The sequence below is a fragment of the Rhynchophorus ferrugineus genome, unplaced genomic scaffold (genome assembly GCF_030347505.1).
Source record: "Rhynchophorus ferrugineus isolate W39M unplaced genomic scaffold, kcgeb_rfMv2 rfM2, whole genome shotgun sequence".
NCBI lineage: Eukaryota > Metazoa > Arthropoda > Insecta > Coleoptera > Curculionidae > Rhynchophorus > Rhynchophorus ferrugineus.
The window spans coordinates 93,467,554-93,487,737 of NW_027472581.1; the positions used below are offsets into that span (position 1 = coordinate 93,467,554).

At 34.7% G+C, this 20,184-nt stretch overlaps 1 protein-coding gene across 1 annotated transcript in view; it reads right to left on the reverse strand.

Moving 5' to 3' along the window:
- CARPB (Carbonic anhydrase-related protein B) overlaps positions 1 to 20,184 on the reverse strand; it is a 395,701-nt gene that overhangs the window by 35,734 nt on the left and 339,783 nt on the right. The window contains exons 5-6 of the mRNA XM_076397060.1: positions 11,662 to 11,757; positions 1,724 to 1,790 (exon numbers count right to left, since the gene is read on the reverse strand). Coding sequence (XP_076253175.1) covers positions 1,724 to 1,790; positions 11,662 to 11,757 — 163 coding nt within the window. The remainder of the gene's footprint in view (positions 1 to 1,723; positions 1,791 to 11,661; positions 11,758 to 20,184) is intronic.

Below are 20,184 nucleotides of genomic sequence, written 5' to 3' on the forward strand. Positions count from 1 at the left end.
CGTAACCAAACTGTTCGATACGATGGATTAAATACGTTCAAAATCTTATTGTGATACTGCTTCAACTTATTTATTGATATGATTAAAAAGAACAGTGTGGATGATCATCGAGTTTGAAGAAAACTCTCAAATAACTTTGATACTACTTACCAGTTAGTGAGTCAACCGTTTACATATATTTATTTGCGATGGAAAACATCCAAATGGAGGGAAAATAGGTATCAAACGAATTAACTGAAAATGCCATGCTCCATTGTTTCTTAGGGAAAAAGAAGTGCTTTCTATTAGGTACCAGGACATGACCAAGCGCAGAATATACTGGGTTAGTCCAGGCGAGCCATCAGCAAGTGATGAACAAAATATTACGACAAATAACAGGTGGTAACAGGGCAAAAGGACCGCTACCATTTTGATTGCGCGCCATCATGGTTATGTGACGTTTAGCTCAGTTTCGCTTTAAACATTGTGTTGTGATTCTGATTCCAAAAAAAAAACTGATTCCAAAAATGTTCACATACAAAATTCAATTAGTCCAAAAATTACTACCGAGAGATCCTTATCAACGAGTTCAGCACAGTAATGCAATCCTACGGCTGTCTGGTGAAATTGAAAATTTTTCGTCTAAACTGATAATGAGCTATGAAGCCCATTTTTTTCTTAGTGGCCACGTCAATAAACAGTACAGCCATTTTTGGGGAAGATAGAATCCACAATTAGTTCATGAAACTTCATTGCATCCACTAAAAGCAACCGTATGCTGTGGTATACATACTGGAAACATCATTGGTCCTTATTCTTTTTGAAAATGACCAAGGAGTTGCAGTTACTATTACTACTGAACGCTACCAAGATATGGATTGGATTTTCTTGTGCCTGAAATTGAAGAGCAAAGACTAAAGGACATGTGGTTTCAGCAAGATGGGGTAACAGTACACACAGCTCATTCAATAATTCACTTATTGAATTACGTTTTTCCACGAAGACTAATTTCGTGAAGTGTCGATTTAACTTATTTTAGCTTTTTTGAAATCAAAAGCTTATGTGGATAAGCCCCAAACGATTCACCATCTTAAAGACAATATTCGTCACGAAATTGAAAAAATTCAATCTCAGATGTTGCTCCTCGTCCTGTTCTGAAAAATGCTTTAAAAAGAGCCGAAAGTTGTATGGCGAATTGCGCTCACCATTTAGCCGATATAATTTTTCAATTTCAAACTTATGTATCTTTTCTTTCAAGTTTTAAGCAATCAACCTGTTACCAGGACTTTTGCCCCACGTTTTATATAGTACCAATTTTTCTCAATAAATAAATATTTAAAGGGAAATAATAATTAGAATGCATGCAAGCCTCTAATCCATTTTGAAAAGCTTCTTAATCTTTTAGCCATAGCGTCATTTAAAGTAAATCATTTTATAAGTATAAGTAACATATTATCGCTCGGTTTTGAATCTCGTTTTACTTTTCTTGTAACTTAGAGTAGCGTTGCTAAATATTATCGTATCGAGCATTGATTCTGTCTATTTAAGAAATTGTGACTTGGTTACTGTTGATAATAAGTTCAGACAAAGCTTCAAAACAGATATGTCAGCTTTCGATGTGGAACATAATTAAGAATAGGGCACGATGATGAAGAATAGTTTGGATATAATAATATATATAAGTAGTCTCAAAAAATTCTAAAATTAAAATCAAATGATATAAAATAGAAATGGTGTTACTTACCACCGTATCTGATTTTATCCAGTTGATCAGTTAGTATTCTCAGCTCTGGATTTGATAAATCTCCCAACTGCAAAAAAAATGTTTTTAACATCTTAAAAATATATTATTATTATAGAGTTTAATTTAATTCAAAATATGAGTACATGAGGGCATTCTTAGTAAGACCACATCTGACGTACAGATGGAGATTATTATTTACTAGCAATTAGAACAATATTTAATTATTTATTAATAGATTAAGTTTTACATGGCCGACGGGAAGAGAGAGAGAGGAAAATATGTTAGTGGTCTTCTTGATCTCTCGTACCCTTTAACCACACGATACAAATTCCGGGTTATTGCTATAATTCTTAGTACTAGGTACGCATTTTTAGTTTTGAGCCTAATCAGCCAACATTGTTTATCGCTATTTTCTGTTGGTTACATTTTAGAGTCTCCTCTATAACAAATAGAACTAATCTGGTATGGGCTTCTGCTTGACGTAGAGTTAGAAGCACACTTCTCGGCATCTGACTCATTGGCGAGTGACCAGCTTAGAGATAATCCAAGAAGACTTCTGGTCTTACCCAGCCTGAGTACTGGCGGGACTGGGATCATTTTCCTTGTCCCATTTTGCACTCTTGCCTTAAGTATAATCACAAATATAAATTTAGGATCATCCCCGGCACGATCCGAATCTGCGACTATCGCAACAGTAGGAGATCCGTCCTATCCTATATAGTAATGTAATACTGTTTTTGGTAGCTTTTTCTTATACATCTCAAAGTGGAATGATTTTTATATTACTAGCGTATTATTTGATAGGAAAATAGTTCTGTGTAGGCATATTGTTTACTATATTTGAAGAAGTTTCAAAGCCAAATATTTTCTGTAAAACGTAAAATTGTGACACATATGTTCAAATATTTACCCGTACCCTTCACCGTTAATGAAAATTGTTATAGAAAAACTACTGACTAAGGATGCAGAATTGACAATGCTTACTTCATCTTAATGAATAGAGTTGAATTCATACAAAGTCTTAGTGAAATAGAAGAATGATACATTTGACAAGGTTTCTGGATACTTGTGAAAACACAAAACAGGCAAAGATAAAAAGACAAAGTCAAAAACAAGGGCGTTACAAATGTCTTCTAGGAACTGTATTAAAACCTGTGAAGCTTAAATGTATTAAATCGTTTGCTTACTTGTGTTATTTAAAGTTGGCGTAAAACTGGAAAATATTTATTATCTCGGTATAATCACTATGCATGACAGAAAATCATATCTTTTGGAAGGTACAGGGTCAAAAAAATTTATGAAATTAATATTCTTAAAAGTACTGAAGACTGTTGATTTTCAAATAAAGGGACAGGAAAATAGATTGTATTTACATTCAATATGGGAAACTATAAAATATTTTTAAAATTAAACTTGAGACAAATTTTTATTTATGTAAATGGTGATAATAGAAGGCTAAATAAGGGTTTCCTGATTATCTTAGTGTTTAAAACGACATTCTCTCGTATCTATATTTTTACAGAAATAATATAAATAAAAACTACTATGAAAAGTGTTGCTGAAGTACATAAGCAGAAAAACTAACCGGATGGTCTACTGTTGCTATTGCGAGTTAAAATCCTGCTGGGGCATAGTTGTATGTTTATGATTGTGATAGTCTATAATTGCGACTGCTGGAAAAAGTGTAAAATCTGACAAATACAATCATCTCAATGTAGAACAGTAGGTCCAGTACAAAAAAAACATCAATCGTTAAAGTGGAGACTCTAAAATATAAAAATAAAAGAGGATATGATTTTACACATTATTTAGCGGAAGTCGTAGGCACATCATTGAGTACCATGACTTTCATCATAGAGGCACCAGCTTTCTTTGTTACATCAGATAAGATTGGGATTTTAAATCTTAATTACAGAGTATGGCATCGAAAATCTGGTCTCAGGGGTCTTCCAATAAAGTGTAAGGATTATTTATTCTATCTGCAAAATTAGTAATCACTTGAAACTGTGAAAAAGGTAAATATAATCATGGAATAACGGTCTACAAAATACCCAGAAATATAATCCCAGATGTTGCACAGGGGCGGGGTGCCAGCAGCGCCAACTAGAACCCGATAACGAATACCTGGCAACACCGAGACGTTTATCTAGGATGTTATAAAAGGGTATTTCCATTCATTCAGTACTTGACCATCGTTTGGTTTAGACGCGCCACCACCGACTGCCCAAGCCTCGTCTCCAGGTAACACCGCTGCCATCCGTTTTATCTACTTTGTACTTTCCTCATTTTTATATTACTTCAATAGATAACGGTCACAAAATGTAAACATCACTGTTTCATTTCGTTTAACCTCCATTCACCGAGCCATCTAATTTACCATAAAAATACATTTTTTCCATTCAAATACAAGATGTGAAAATGTTTTATTGAACTCAATGCAGAATCGTCCATCTATTGAAATCGAAAATAAACAATTCACTACGAAGGGATTAACAAAAACAAAAAAATACGGATGCGGTTAGGTCCCCACTACATTATAATTCGAAAAATGTCACGTACCTTGGACACAATTTAGGCGGGATACTCAAAAAAACAAATATTTTATTTGTGCGTCACCTCTGTTTGTTTTTATTTCGCGCTCTAAAAAATATCGAGAATTTCATACGTTTTTTTTTGCATCGAACGGATCTCTTGCTCATTTCACGGCTACCGTTTTTCTCGTTTTTCAACATTATACCGTTTCGTGTTTTTTGATAGTTTTAGTTCGATGTATCCGTGACAATTCGTAAAATAATTGCACGGATTATGTCGAATGGAGAGTTTTTGATTGAGTTAGTGAAATATTTGGAATATGTAAAAAGTGATCATCAGTTGCTTGAATGACCAAAAATATAAAATAAAGTTATGGAACAGGAAACATTATAAATCTTAGCAATCATTATCATCGCAAATTGAAATTAGCGATACTTAATTTAAGATCACAATACGAGTTTTGTAGCAACGCAATGGCTAGTGTATCAGTTTTGCTTTAATATCCATTAGTAAAGTATAAGTCCAAAATCTTAAAAAATACCCAAATAAATTTTAAATCGTGTAGGATTATTAAAAAAAAGTTTTAATTTATCTTAAAACTATTTTATTTTAGGAAAAGAGGTGGAGACTTATTGGAGCGACAGAAAAGATTGCTGGTTTAATTCTGCTATAACATAGACGAGGTCCTAACAATGTAAGAGCATCAGTCATCACATCGCTTAAGTAGGTACCAGGGAGGTATTCTAGAATATCCAGGTCCGTCTTAATAGCCGTATATAACACCTTCTTCTTGAAATAAACATCTGCCTGGACAACTTAGATTTTAAGTTAAATTATTTTTAGGTTGTTTATATGTTCATACGTCAATTCGCATTTGATGGTGTTCTAAATTGCATTGCTCTATCCAAATTTTCATGTTGTAAGGCTTTTCAAATTTAGTCTATCTACGAAACCACCTTTGGTGGTCATACGCCGTGAGCTCTAAGCTTCTGTTCAAGTCGCGATATGGCCTTTGGATGCTTATATCAAGAATTCATGAACTAGCAACACCTAAGAAAGCACAGATGTTGCCTAAGGGTAATAGTTTAGGGCTAGAGAACTTCGAGCATCTTCAATTCAGTTTTGGAGACTTTAGAGGTTGATTTGCGATAGTTTTTCCCACACTTGCGTCACTGTTCCTACTGTAAATTAATTTTGTTAAGTAATTTTCAGCTTTATCCTTAAGGACATTTAGAACTTTGGGTTGGTGTTTTTAAATCTGATGTACCATGTACATGTACCTGCTTTGGAGTGTTAAAATGCTTTTGTATAATTTTTTTAAATTTGTATTAGATGCTTTTTTAGTTGAGATATATAATTTTTTATTCCAGAGGAATATCTAATAGTTAAACACTAATAGTTAATATTTTTAGTTCCTATTTTTCGGCAGGTGTGTTGTTAATGAAAAATTGTTTTTTCTATCAATTTTTTCTGATTTTGCATGTAATATATTGTTATTACAACTAATTTGGTTTCTTTTATCATGTTCACTATATAAATTATACTTTTTTGTTAATTTAATACTGAATTTTATAAGATTTAATAATTAATCATATTTCCTCTATTACCTAACATATATTGTAATGATGGTGTGTATTGTCGAATTTAATATATGATTTATTTAATTCCCAAAAAGACTTTTTTTTAATGTTTTCTGAACTCTGAGAATCATCATTATGTTTAAGAAAAGCTAGGTAAGTTTGATTTCCATGAGAATTTTATTTGGTCTTCGTAATGGTCTGTTTAGTAACGTTGCCACTGAGAAGAAAACGAGTTTCATCGCACATTATCAGTTTAGACCAAAGAGCTTCAAGTTCACCAAATAGCCTTTAGATTGCATTACTGTACTCAACTCGTTGATCAGGATCTCTCGGTAGCAATTTTTGGACTAATTGAATTTTGTACGGGATCATTTTCAAATCAGTTTTCAAAATTCGCCTTAAACTGCGTGCAGAAATGTGTAACTGGGAACCACGTTTCTGAATTGATGTTTCTGGAGAGACTGTAACACTATGGCGCACCAGAGCCACATTTATCGTATTGTCGAACATGCGCATGTAAAGGATAAATTGTGGTTTTGTGAGGCACTGCACAACATACAGGATATTTTTGATGCAATTTCCGCTGCGTGGCAATAATAGAAAAATTATTTTCAATAAGTATTACCACTATTTCTTGTCGTTCTTTTCGCCTATATTTATTCATAATAAAATTTGGAAGTATACATAACAGAATTGTTAAACCAAAAATGAGCTAAACGTCTCATAAGCAAAATGGCGCGCAATGAAAATTGCGCGACTTTTACCCTACCTGTTATAAAATTTGGATAAATATTTAGTAAAATACTTTAGTCTGTATTTATGTTACAATTCTCTAACTTTCTCTATTTTCTAAATCTTTTATGTTTTCTCAAACTAAAGTCTATAAATGTTAAAATTTCTTGCGTTGAAGCCAATTTGCAAATTTAAGATTATCAAAATAAACAGATCCAAACAATTATATCTGTCCTTTTTTATTTTGAAATTAATACAAGAAGGAATTTCCATCTGCCTTATGTCACTATTGGTAAAATATTCGTAAGTCTCTATTCGAAGATGTAATAATTACTATTTTTATTCGACTACTGTTTTAACTATCGAATAATTTCGACTAATTTTATTGTATAGTCCCCAACGCTGATAATTATTTTCGAAATATTAAATAGACGTTTGTGTCCAATAAACGTGTAAACAATTGGGTATATAATATATATGCTGAATGAGGGCTATTATAAGAGGTTTTCTTTTTTAATATGGCGATACGCATATATACCAGACTTGGAAACTAGACGTCAAGTCCTAATTATAAATACCTCTTGACTCGGCATACAATGCGCTAGACAATATCTCCAGAGGAAGCAGCAAAACTTATAATTATATCTGCGGAATCGCTATAAATTCCGGTAGGTCTTTACAAAGCGCGCTGAAATTTCTAAATTTCGGAAATGAACAATACCCACTCCACCTTGTTATAAGTTAACCCTTCTGAAAGTTACTGTACGTTGCACTTGAAAATTAATAACGATAGTTAACGATTGTGTCAGCTGGGAGCCAATTAGCGCGAATTAAACAGATCTGGATATCATCGGTAACATTCAGCCGGGCGAGCTTTATTACGTCTCGTCTTCGTCTTATAAATTTTATGAGGAAAAAAGAGGTGTGTATGATATTATCTAAATATTATATCGTATTGAATCATACATTTTTATAGGTTAACATTAAATATATGAGTATCATATGTATAATGTAATTGCTTTGAATATAATGCAATTTGGAATTATATTATAGCAAAATAGTATAAAAGCGTTTTTTTATATTTTAGTCAACAGAAAAGAAGGTATTTCCTGTAATATTGGGTGATGAAATTATATTGGTTTTTAATAGCGTTGGGAACTATCGACTGAAAACAGTCGAAACAATTGATAGTCGCAAAATAGTCGAAACAGTTGATAGTCAATAAACTAGCGACTGAAAATAGTAATTACTATTTTCAATCAAATGCACGGTTTTGATTGAAAATAGTAATTATTTAATTTCTATTTTCAATTATTTGGTAATTTCCTGTATAATTGGCGAGAGAGGAAAGGACGGAGATAATTGCTTGCAACAGTTAATACTCTATGTGGTTATGTTATCCAACAGTAGTATAAGCGCGATGGAGATGTAGATATACCTTCACGTACTAGCTTTAAAAAAGAAAAGGAAAACAATAATTATTGAATTCTATTATCATGCAAATAATAATTTCGTTTTAAACGAAGTAGAATTACTTTTATGTTTGAATGTTCTGTATGTTCTGCTCTATCAATGGAATTTTTCTATTGAATGGAATAATACCCCACAAATATTTTATAGTATTTTAATATGCTAATTTCTATTTTTAAATAATATACTGCAATTAATACAGACAATAAAATAGGAACTTAAACAAATCCTAAAAACTAAAAATGTAGAATAACCATAAATATTAAATAAATATAATTATAAAATAAAAATAAAAATATAAGATAACTTTGATTTGCGTCACAATAAAATAATATATTTGGTTCAGTTTAAGCCCAAGTTGATTACGCTTTTTTTAGTGCATGTTTGCTCTAAGTTAAGCGTCGATCCAGATAAATTCCCAGATATTTAACATTATCTGCTCGCGGCAGTTCATGCTTATTAATATTTACGGTAGGGTATAATTTCTTCTACCCAGAGTGGACGTCACGTTAGTACGTTTTGTTTAACTACCCAGGATACGCTATGTGTACAACCACAAATGGCTAGTGTTGAAATGCAGTTGCAGAGTGGTGACCGCCGCGACCCTTTAGGCTACTAGGATTGGTACCATGCAGTTCTAGGCTATAAAAAACCATCACGACGACGTCTCGCTCTCTTTTCTTTTATCCATCCCCCTGCAACAGTACCACTTCCACCGCGCTACCGTACTTCCTTTACCTAACCTAATATCCTGTCAATTCTCCCGTCGACCACATGTATCAATTTAATATAGAAATAAACAAGTATTTCTTCAATCAGTGTTTTTAGTTATCGTGCGAATTCCTTCCAAAAATACTAGTGAGTGTTCGCACAAATAACCGACAGATCAGTCGAACATCCTACAGGAGGTTCCTTTTGGTTATTTTTCTGAACTATCTACAATATATTTTATTTCTTGTCAGTATTGGCTAATTTTAACACCTTCTCATCAAGACGAAATATTTGTTTGAATTAATATTGATATTCATCTCAATCATGTCTTTAGGAGATACTTTCCATGTTACATTTTATAAAATTTGACTAGTTTATATCTATATTTACATTCTCCCCTCCGCTTTGTTTGTTAGTTCTGGCTTGTCGCGACAAAATACACCGTCATATTTCGTGTAATTTATTGGCAATTTCATAAATAATAAGGCGGCGACTTTTGTAAGAAAAAATGGAAACCGGCGATAAATTACAGAAAAAATGAGTTCGCTAATTTATGAGCTGTATTATAGGCAACCGGAGAGCCGTTAGCCTTAACAGGCCGTCCTAAAGTTGAACACAAAATTCCTTTTTCTTATGCAAATTAAACGGTAGTTTAAAGTTCTCTAGCAGGTCTCGCGAACCAAAGTAATCATGTAAATTTCTCGCCGGGTAGCCGCATTTATTATAATTGGATTTTTTCCTTGTTTGCCCGGCTATATATGCACGAAGACATCTTATTGTTTTAGTTATTATTATTATTGTTATTATTATTTTGTGGAAAGAAAAAATTGAGATAAACTTTTGCGTGAAACGTTCTTTTAAAAGATAATATTTTCAAGCTAGTTGCGTATTTTGAGTGTGGGGAAATGAATGAAGACTTATAAACTAGATCGAAGTATTCATTGTGTTTTAAATTATAGTTATTTACGTTCGGATATCTTATATTTCAAATTAATTAATTCATTTACCAATGGCTCAAGGATCTTTCACGGCTGCAGCAACATTTTTTCTTCGATATTTACCCCCTTATAATGGCCAAATTGAGATTCTTCAGAAAGGTCGTTTCTTTGCGTTTATTTTCAAACGATATCTTTACCATTGAATATATTCCTTCAGATCAGTTTCCTATTATTTTGATTTCCCATTTACGATTACGAACAAACAAATGTATACATTAGAATGAATTCAGGATAGATGTAGATGGAAGAATTAATTTTCATGTGTTATATTGCGAGACTCTTACAGCACTGACTACGTCGGAGTGCGCTGTATAGGAGAAAATAGGGAGATGTGTTTTAAGGCTTATTGGTCAAACTTTAAACGCTATGTCTAATGTCTAAAATGTCTATAATGTTTAACAGTAGATGTAGAGAAGATTTTGGTTTATTTTCTAATTGAAGAGAAGCCTCGGGGGCGTTTTTATTGCCGTCGACTCCTCGTTCTTTAAAATAAAAGAGCTTTTAAAGTAAATTAAAAGTTTTTATGTTTTTTATGTATCCCATAACAAAACTGTTGTTTTCCTAAATTCATTCACTTAACCATAAAATGATTTTGAATGATCGTAAAATGAAATAGCAGACATTCTAAAGATATCAACTGAAGGTGTACATAATATTATTAAGGAATATTTGGGTATGCGAAAGCTCTGTGTAAAGTGGCTGCCGCACAAGCCCACTTTTGACCAAAAACAACGAGGGGTTGATGATTCGGAGCAGTGTTTGAAGATGATCCAGTGTAATATACCCGAGTTTTTGCGTCGATATGTGGCAATGGATGAAACATGGTTCCATTATTTCACTCCGAAGTCCAATCAATAGTTATCTGAGTGGACTGCTCACGATGAACCCGCTCCAAAGCATGTGAAAAAGGATAGACTACCAACAGCGACTATTACATAGCGTTATTGGACCATTTGAAGGACGAAATCGCAGAAAAACGGCCGCATTTGAAGAAAACGACAGTGTTACTTCATCAAGACAATGCACCGTTTCGCAAGTCAGAGAAAACGATGGCAAAAATCTATAATTGGGCTTCGAATTCCTTCCTCATCCATCGTATTCTGCAGATCTGGCCTCTAGCGACTATTTTCTGTTCTCGGATCCCAAAAAATTTTCGCTGGGTTGTAATGTTCGTCCAATGAAGAGGTGATCGCCGAAACTGAGACCTATTTTGAAGCAAAGGACAAATCGTACTACAAAAATGGCATCGAAAAGTTGTGGAGTATTGCTATAGTCAGTGTATCACCCTTGAAGGGAATTATGTTGAATAAAAAAAATTATTATGCCAAAACAATGTGTTTTACTATGGTTGACCGGGGACTTTTCAATTGACCTGTTATAGAATATATTTCAATTGTTATATTGAAAATATTGTCAGAACGAGTCTTAGTAATATCAAGATGTCATTCTTTATATATTTTCTCTGGCTTATTGTGTTATTATCTTTATGAATTGTGGTCGAATTTGTACTACAGAGCAACCATTAAATTTCGATCAATAGATTTAATTTTAAGCTCTCCCGACTTTCACCATACGTCGACCGAAAGACGTAAATGATGAGGTACAACTTTCCACGAAAATACGTTCCGTTTACCGGTAATATATCCATCCGTACGTCGCTCCCCCAGATCGATGGATCGTAAGCCGCACGAACAAACGTCTAAACTTTACCCCGGTCCTTCCGGGACACGGAATTAAACTAGATAAATGAAGAAGGATCCGTCGACGAGAGTCCGTAAAGGAAAAACCCGAGAACAGAAGAAAAAAGGAGAGGAACGCCGTCGAACTAAAGAAGGAAAACGACGCGACGTTCTAATGCACGCGGTTCAATCATTGGCGGGCGTAAAACATTGCGAAAATCAAGCTAAAGAATTACCTGCAGCAGCAGCGAGACAACCACGATCCCCTGGGCTTTGTGCAGCGCCTCCGAGAAATTTGTGTAAAGCTGCGAGTTGAATCCGAAGATCTGGATCTGAAACAGAGCGAAACAGATTTAGGATTGAATACAATAAGCTGGTTACATGCTATTGGTTTTTTTCCTGCTGTTAGTCTTCCCGTGGCGTGTTTCGTTTTGGTTTTGTGTCGTCGTCAAACTATAGATTCAGGTTTATTGTAATCCTGGGTTTTTCGTATACGTTTTTCTCGGTTTCACGATAACGTGAAATATTGTTAACAAGTGGGGATATAAATAAATAACTAATCATAAAATCTAGATAACAGTTCACAGTAAAAAATAATCAGAATTGCAAACTAAATATGTTAGTTTAACAGTTATATTCATATTATTTCTTGGTAAAACTCTGGTTATGTCATATTCCTGAGTTTTGCATGTTTTCTTTATGCTCTAACTAGCGTTGGGAACTATCGACTGAAAACAGTCAAAGCATTCGATAGTAAAAAAACTAGCAAATGCTCTGATATTTCAGTCGATATGAGGTGAACGATGGAGGTAGTGAAAATATATATAATATTTGCCTCGAAAATGACAAAAAAGCGTTGCTTATTTGACTATGATATTAAACGATGAATGTGTAAAGATTTCGGAGACGATAATGAGGAAGCAGTTGGTTGAAAAGAAACTAATAGGACGGAGGCCTTCCAAAATCCATGCCCAACGAAGAGCTTGAAACAGAAACGAGTCTAATGGGCTAGTCAATATAGAAATATGACTAAAAAAAATCTTTCCTAAGACCAAGTCCTAGTGAACAATTTCACGCCGATTGCCTTGTACAGAGAGTTTAGCACCCGGTTAGTATGATGGTGTGATCTGGTATCTCAGCCAAAGGTATGGGACGCCCATATATTGTAGAAAGGACAATGAAACTAGACCAATACTGATGATGACAACTATATTTTTATGCATGATTCGGCACAGTATCACAAAACCATAAGTGTTACTGCGTATTTGCGGAAAAAAGTCACTGTTTTGTCTTGGTCAAGGAATTCACCAAATCTGACTCCCATAGAAAACATATGGGAACTCTCCAAACCAGCAATTGCAAAAGAAAATTACCTCAGGCACCAGTTAATTGAAACTCTTATCAGGGAGTGGCATCACAACTCCAAATTCCAGGAAGATGAGAAAATATGTATTGAAAAAACATGTCCCGACATAGAAGCTCTTCTTTAGCAGTATTTGGCAGAAATATGCATTAAGGCTGTCGAGCAATTCATTGAACTTTGTGCAGCTTGCGCCGTACTGTTTATCTCGAAACTTACTCAAATTTCTCATGTTTTTTTTTATTAATCTTAGTGGTTCCACAATCTGCCAAATAGGCAATAAGTATTTCTTATGTTTATATTATATATATACATGGTATGTAGAAGATCACTTGGTTAAGTGATTTTCTGTATAAAATACTATATTAATTAATTAGTCTTATTCTAAAGTCTATATATGTTCAATAATCAGATCAGATGGTGTTAAGCGTTTTAGTCTACGCACTATCACGTCCCATATTTATCTGAGTAGCCAGTAAATTGGGATGCACTGACACTATTTCGAAGTACTTTACACAAACACCTTGAATTACACTCGTTATAGGTTCTAGAAGAATATCGCGTTGTATCACTTCATTTGAAATATAGTACGTGGCATCAACAATAGCACGCAATATTTTATTTTGGAACCGCTGAATGATGATGATATTGATGATATATTATTGAGCATATATTAGATTTGCTAGCGGTATCCCATAGTCGGATTCCATATGAGACCAAATAGGCTTGAGTATATATCATACAGCAATACCTTGTTATATAATTATAACTTGGATTTGCGCCCGATGAGCTAATAGATTTGATATAATTTAAGTCCAAGTTGGTTTCGTTTAGCGAGTATGTGCTTCTTCCAGGTTAGGCGTCGATCTAAATGCTTACCAAGATATTTAACATCCACTGTTTGGGGGAGTTGACAATGATTGATATTCACTGGTGGACATGTTCTTCTACGCAGGGTAAAAGTTATAGGGGTGAATTTGCTCCAGGTGGGTTTGTAGGTGTATTGGTGCTGTGACTCAATCTTCGTGAGATGCTAAGATTTCTATGTTGTCTGCGTATGTTGCCACAGTAGTTATTTTTGTGGTGGGTAGTTCTGCTGTATATAGCAGATGTAGTATTGGATCCAGTACACTACCTTGCGGAACCCCTGAATATATTGCATGTAATTCGGTATGTTGATCACCTTGTTTTACTGTAAAATCTCTATGAGCAGTATACGATTTTAGTAACTGATAGTCCAGATGAGGGAGAAGTTTCTTTAATTTAACCTGCAAGCCTGTATACCATACTTTGTCAAAAGCCTGAGATATGTCTAGGAAAGCAGCCGAACAATATATTTTAGCATATATTACTCAAGTGAGTATTTAGATCTGGTTTCTGCCTGGTGATTTTATGTCTCATTACCGTAGATACTGTAGAGTGTGAAATGTCAAATAGTTCAGCTGTTTTCATATATTTCAGAGATTGCTTGTTTTAACAGTCATAGAACAAAGCTTATAATTCATTGAAATATAAGCCACAATATTTGGCATGTACACTGAACAATATATAAGGAACGCATTATTTTGCATGAAAGCAGTGTTGCCAAGTATTATTAAATATAATATATTTTATGTATTGTATGTATGGATGTTTTTTTTTAATTCTTGAACAGCACACATTCTTTCCGAAAATATTTATTTGGTTTTAAAACAATGTAATAAAATGATTATAAACATTAATGTTATTTCAATATTTCACCATAGTTATAACCTGTACTCTACATTATTAAAACTGCTTCAGAAATTACTAGAAACGTCCAAATTATCCAATTAAGAGAACGTTTTTGCCCGATGGCCTCGTTCCGTACACACTTCCCCCCTCTATCTCCCTCCTCCGCCCCTCCGACGCTCCGAACGCAAACTGAAAGTATAAAATCCGTAATCAGTGATTTAGAAGGAATAAACAGGATTCGGCAAATCTTGTTAGAAACTTTCAGTTTTGCGGCGCACACAGAGCTGGATCAAAGACTTAAATCCTTCTTTATCCAATCAGATCTCTTCCTTTGCTCTATGCCGACGTCTCCTTTTTCGTTTTTGTCGTCGTGTCTCGTCGCCCGTCCGAGTTTCCGCGCTAAGTGATAACTTTGCTCGATTATGCGTTTATTTTAATTCAATTTGCTAGTTGACGGACCGAAATTTGCTTGAAACGGTCGGAGCTAAATGTGGCGCAGCAATAATGTTATGGAAAATCTATATATATTAGGATTTTACACCTGTATTTCTGCGTATATTTGATCAGTCATCTATAAACCGTCCAATAAAGTAACGCAGAATATTAGTATTCGCAACTGTGGTTTACAAACATTTAAAGTTCTTTAAAAGACGTCGGAACATGTGTCTAAATCAGACTATAAAAATTGTATAAATATGTTGCCAAATATCTGCAAAATTCTTCAAAACATTGTGCATAATAACAAAAGTTTACAAACTCTGGTGAACTTTCGGATCCGAGCAGATGAGAACAATTCTTAACGTTATTTGATGCCCTGGACTCAGACTTTCAAGTCGTGCATAAGCGGGCCCCTGAAGGCGCAGTGGTCAAGGCGATAGGACGGTCCCCCTACTGCTGGAGCATGCATGTACTTTATGTCTTTGATTACAATCGTAAATATCTTTATAGGTAACAGTGGAAAACTCGACAAGGAATAACCATCCCACTAATAAAACTGGATGTCTTCAGGGATGGTCTCTAAGTTGGTACTTGGCCTTCGGAGCCCACGTTAAATTGTAGGTCCAGTCCAGATAAACCATAGTTGGGAAAAAGGAGACCTATAGAAAATTATATATAAAATCAGGTGTAAGAATATTTTTTCTTGCATGATGGATGCACTTCGGTCTGGAAGAAAATAAAGGAATATGAAATTGACTTGACAATGAGACTTAGGATGGGAACATAGCAACGAAGAAAATAAATACTAAATTTAAAAAGGTAAAAAGGTTCCCTAGTGAAAGTAAAATACAATTCTTTGATATACAATTGTTAATTAGTTATATTAAGCCTTGACATTACCATGTACTACATTAAAAAACGGATCTAGAACGGTAGTGTAGACAAGACTAACTTCGAACGTAAATATAATAAAAAACTTTAACTTACAACCTATTCTGGTTGATGATCAAACAAATTATATGTGATAACTTTATTTTATTTCTTATTTTTGCAAATTTTTAAATTTTAATTTGGCCGTCCTGTATCAATACTTAGCAAATATTTAAATAGAAAAATGATAGTGTGTGTCAGAGAGTGTCAATTGTTTCTTTTAAAATTACTTTTATCTATTTCTGATTATGCGTCTTCATTTAGATTAAGAAATTAGACTATTTGGTGAAAGTTGGCGTGAGAGCAAACACGGATTATGAAAACAATTTTATAAAGTCACTAATGGACATTTAAAATGATTCGGTCGGAAACGAAAACCGAGTTTTCTCGAGTAATTAATGCCCGAATAAATAGGATCGGATAAATCTTATTGAAAACTTTCAATCTCCGGATTCAAGCGGTATAAGAGACTTAAATCCTTTTTCTATCCCATCAAAAAGCTCCCACTTATTTCGACTTTATCTGATTCTAAGTTTGGCTAATTGATTAGCTTAAAAAAAGAAAAAGATGTCGATCTCAAATTGCATAAAAAAGTGTGTAAGTTTTAACTAAGTTAAATTTATTAATATTAATCGGACAAGTTTATTAATATTAGTATTTTACGATAGTTAATGTTGTCTTGTCTTGTATTGAGGAATGTAGAAAGAGTTTCTGGGGAACCATCGAAACTGCAACCAAACTAGCATCCAACTTGAAGAAATGTTGTACTGTTGAAATTCATGTAAGAATAAGATAATATGCCGTACCTGTGAGACGTATGTCACAGAATAATTCTTAGAGTATAAGTAAGAAAAACAAATCGAATTACAAAGTGGCAGTAAAAACGTAACAAAGGAGATAGTAGACCGCTTTGTAAAAACCATCTTAAGAAATAATATATTCAGCTAATTGTAGTTAGAATAAAGTCAACAAAACAAAAAATCAGATTGATTGATTAACACTTGTGGTTCCTTTGCTATAGGAGGCAACAGCAAAGCAGTAACCAAAAAATTTCTCGCCTGATGACAGATCAGAAGAATTTTGCGTGAAAAAGTTTAAGTGAATAAATATCGATATTGTTCAGAAGTACCCAGTTGATTTGTTTTTCAGGATACGTCAATATTATTGGTTCTCGGGTATATTGATATTTTCCTCCGTAGCCGATATCCCTGGATCTTCTTAAGAAGTGAGCTGAAGTTTATTGAATAGTAACACTCTAGATATTATAAATGATATCTATAACATGTCTATCGCATAACAGGTCAGTTGAAAAGTCCCCGGCCTACCATAGTAAAACAAAATTTTTGACAAAATGAGTTTTTTTTATTCAACATAATTGCCTTCAAGGGTGATACACTAATTGTAGCGGCTCTCCAACTTCGCGATACCATTTTTGTAGTACGATTTGTTCTTTGCTTCAAAATAGGCCTCAGTTTCGGTGATCATCTCTTTATTCGACGAACATTTCTTCCCAGCGAGCATTCTTTTGAGATCTAAGAACAGGAAATAGTTGCTGGGATACAGATCTGGAGAATACGGGGGATGAGGAAGCAATTCAAAGCCCAATTCGTGGATTTAGGCCATCGCTTTCACTGACTTGTGACACAGTGTATTGTCTTGGTGAAGTAGCACTTTCTTTTTCTTCACATGCGGGCGTTTTTCGGCGATTTCGTCCTTCAAACGATCCAATAACGCCATGTAAATAGTAGCTGTTGATGGTCCTTCCTTTTTCAAGGTAGTCGATAAAAATTGCTCCATGCGCATCCCAAAATACAGACGCCATAACCTTGCTAGCAGACTATTGCGTTTTCCCACACTTTGGATCGGGTTCATCGTGTGCAGTTCACTCCGATGACTGTCGATTGGTTTTCGGAGTGAAATGATGGAGCCATGTTTCATCCATTGTCACATATCGACGCAAAAACTTGGGTTTATTACGTTTAATCATCTTCAAACACCGCTCCGAATTATCAACTCGTCGTTGTTTTTGGTCATAAGTCAGCTCGCGCGGCACCCACTTTGAACAGAGCTTTCTCATACCCAAATATTCGCGAATGATATGATGTACACATTCAGTTGATATCTTTAGAGTATCTGATATTTCATTCAGTTTCAATTTACCGTTATTCAAAATTATTTTGTGGATTTTTTAATGATTTCGTCGGTAACAACCTCTTTTGGGCGTCCACTGCGTTCATCGTCTTCGGTGCTCATTTCACCAGGTCTAAACTTAGCATGCCAATCCTTGATGGTTGATTTTCCTGGAGCCGTGTCCGGAAAGTTGGCATCAAGCCAAGTTTTTGCTACAATTGTATATTTTCCCGTCAAAAAGCAATACTTAATCAACACGCGAAATTCTTTTCCAAAAAAAATTTATTAACTTTTTTCACAATAACAAAAGTTCTTTAACTCAAAATGCTATAATTCACAAACTAATGATCCGATAGCTGTCAAACTTATACACGCATCTTCTGAGTGTCAGTGCTAACTGAAGAACATATGGATTTATTTCTAGTAGCGCCATCTATGTGTCATACCGAGGAATTTTCACTTGACCTGTTACACTCTACCTTCATCATATAATCTTTTTAAAATAACAGTGAGTGCTTACGTCACCATGCTGTCGAATGTATTGCCTATTGCAATTTGTGTATTCGTTTTAGAATTAACAATAATTTTTTTCTCCTTTTATTCTAGTTAAAAATAGTTATAATGTCGGCTGATACGTTCGAACATATAACCTACAAGTGTCGCTTGGTTGTCAAACGTCTGTAAAATTCTTTAAAACATTAGTGGTAAAAATAACAGGTTATAAGCTAGCAAACGTTGATATGGCGCTATAGTTGTTTTGATAAATTTGAAACTATTGCTGCTTACTATTGAAAATACTTACTAATATTTAATACTTAATAACTTAATCCTTATATTATGATACTTGGTTAGTCATAGTCCTAACTACGATGTACTATAATCTTAGTATAAATTAGATTTGAATAAAATTTTTGTTTCAATATTTTATATTAAAATTTTAACGCAACACTGGGACGTTTTGACGTCATACATTTAGGTAAGGCGATTTAATTGTTTTATTAAACGGACTATATATCGGTACCCTGCGTCATGTAGATGAATACATTTAAGATACTATGGCTTTTGTGGATGTAGATTTGTTTATCATATTTGATTAAAATACTGGTTTATTGGTCCGACAGGAAAGACACGTCAATGTGTTGCAATCACTGAACAAGGGATACTGATCCGGGAACATTTCATGGTGCTGTCTGCGCTCATTTATGCTGACTTAGATACTATGGCTTTTGTGCATGTAGATTTTGTTTATCATATTTGATTAAAATACTGGTTTATTGGTCCGACAGGAAAGACAAGTCAATGTGTTGCAATCACTGAACAAGGGAGACTGATCCGGGAACATTTCGTGGTGCTGTCTGCGCTCATTTATGCTGACTTAGTATTTGGTTGTTGTACAGGACATTATCTAGAACTTTGCGTTAAAAATGGGGTTAGAGTATCGACATTCTTCTCAGCGGCCCATATCCCTAGAAGTAATACCGTGCGACGCACTCAAGGGTGAACCAAATCTCACGACAGCGCCATCTGTTCGGGAGGTGAACGGGAACCGATTGAACAGTAACACCGGCGCGGCGATCCTCGCCTATAAGCGCACGGATTCACCCTCCGGCGGGCGACGTTCCAGGTCGACGAGGCGACGGGGACGCGAACATCACCTCCCTCCCGACCCGCGGCGCCTTGGCCAATCATCGTTTTATTAGACGCCCGAGACTCTTCATCGAATTTTCTACGCCGTCTGCTTTGGATTCGTTCCGGGGGCCTCCTTTATGAGACACCGTGTCGCTCCGTTCCGGGATTAAATATCGTTTAATATCGAAACGGACGAAATTTCTCAATACTTTTATACGGTTCTGTTATACTTTTATCAGATTTTGTTTTGATATTACGTTCGAGGGGGCGGGGGTTGTGAGGGGGGTGGTCGGTGGCGACGGCGGTAGCGGCAGCAGCAGGAGCGTCTCGTCTGAGCCGTTATTGTATTGTTTGCCGTCGTAATACCATTTCCAATACCTGCATTCCGCTATGCATCGGATGTAGTTTTATTTCCTGCTTATTTGGCGCTAATATTAATATCGCACTTATCGTACGTTATATGCTAAAGATTAGATGTACCCTAATCTGAATAGTTATCTGAATTAAATTTAAAAGATTTAAATATATTTTTCCTAAACAAGTGTACCGGAAAATTATA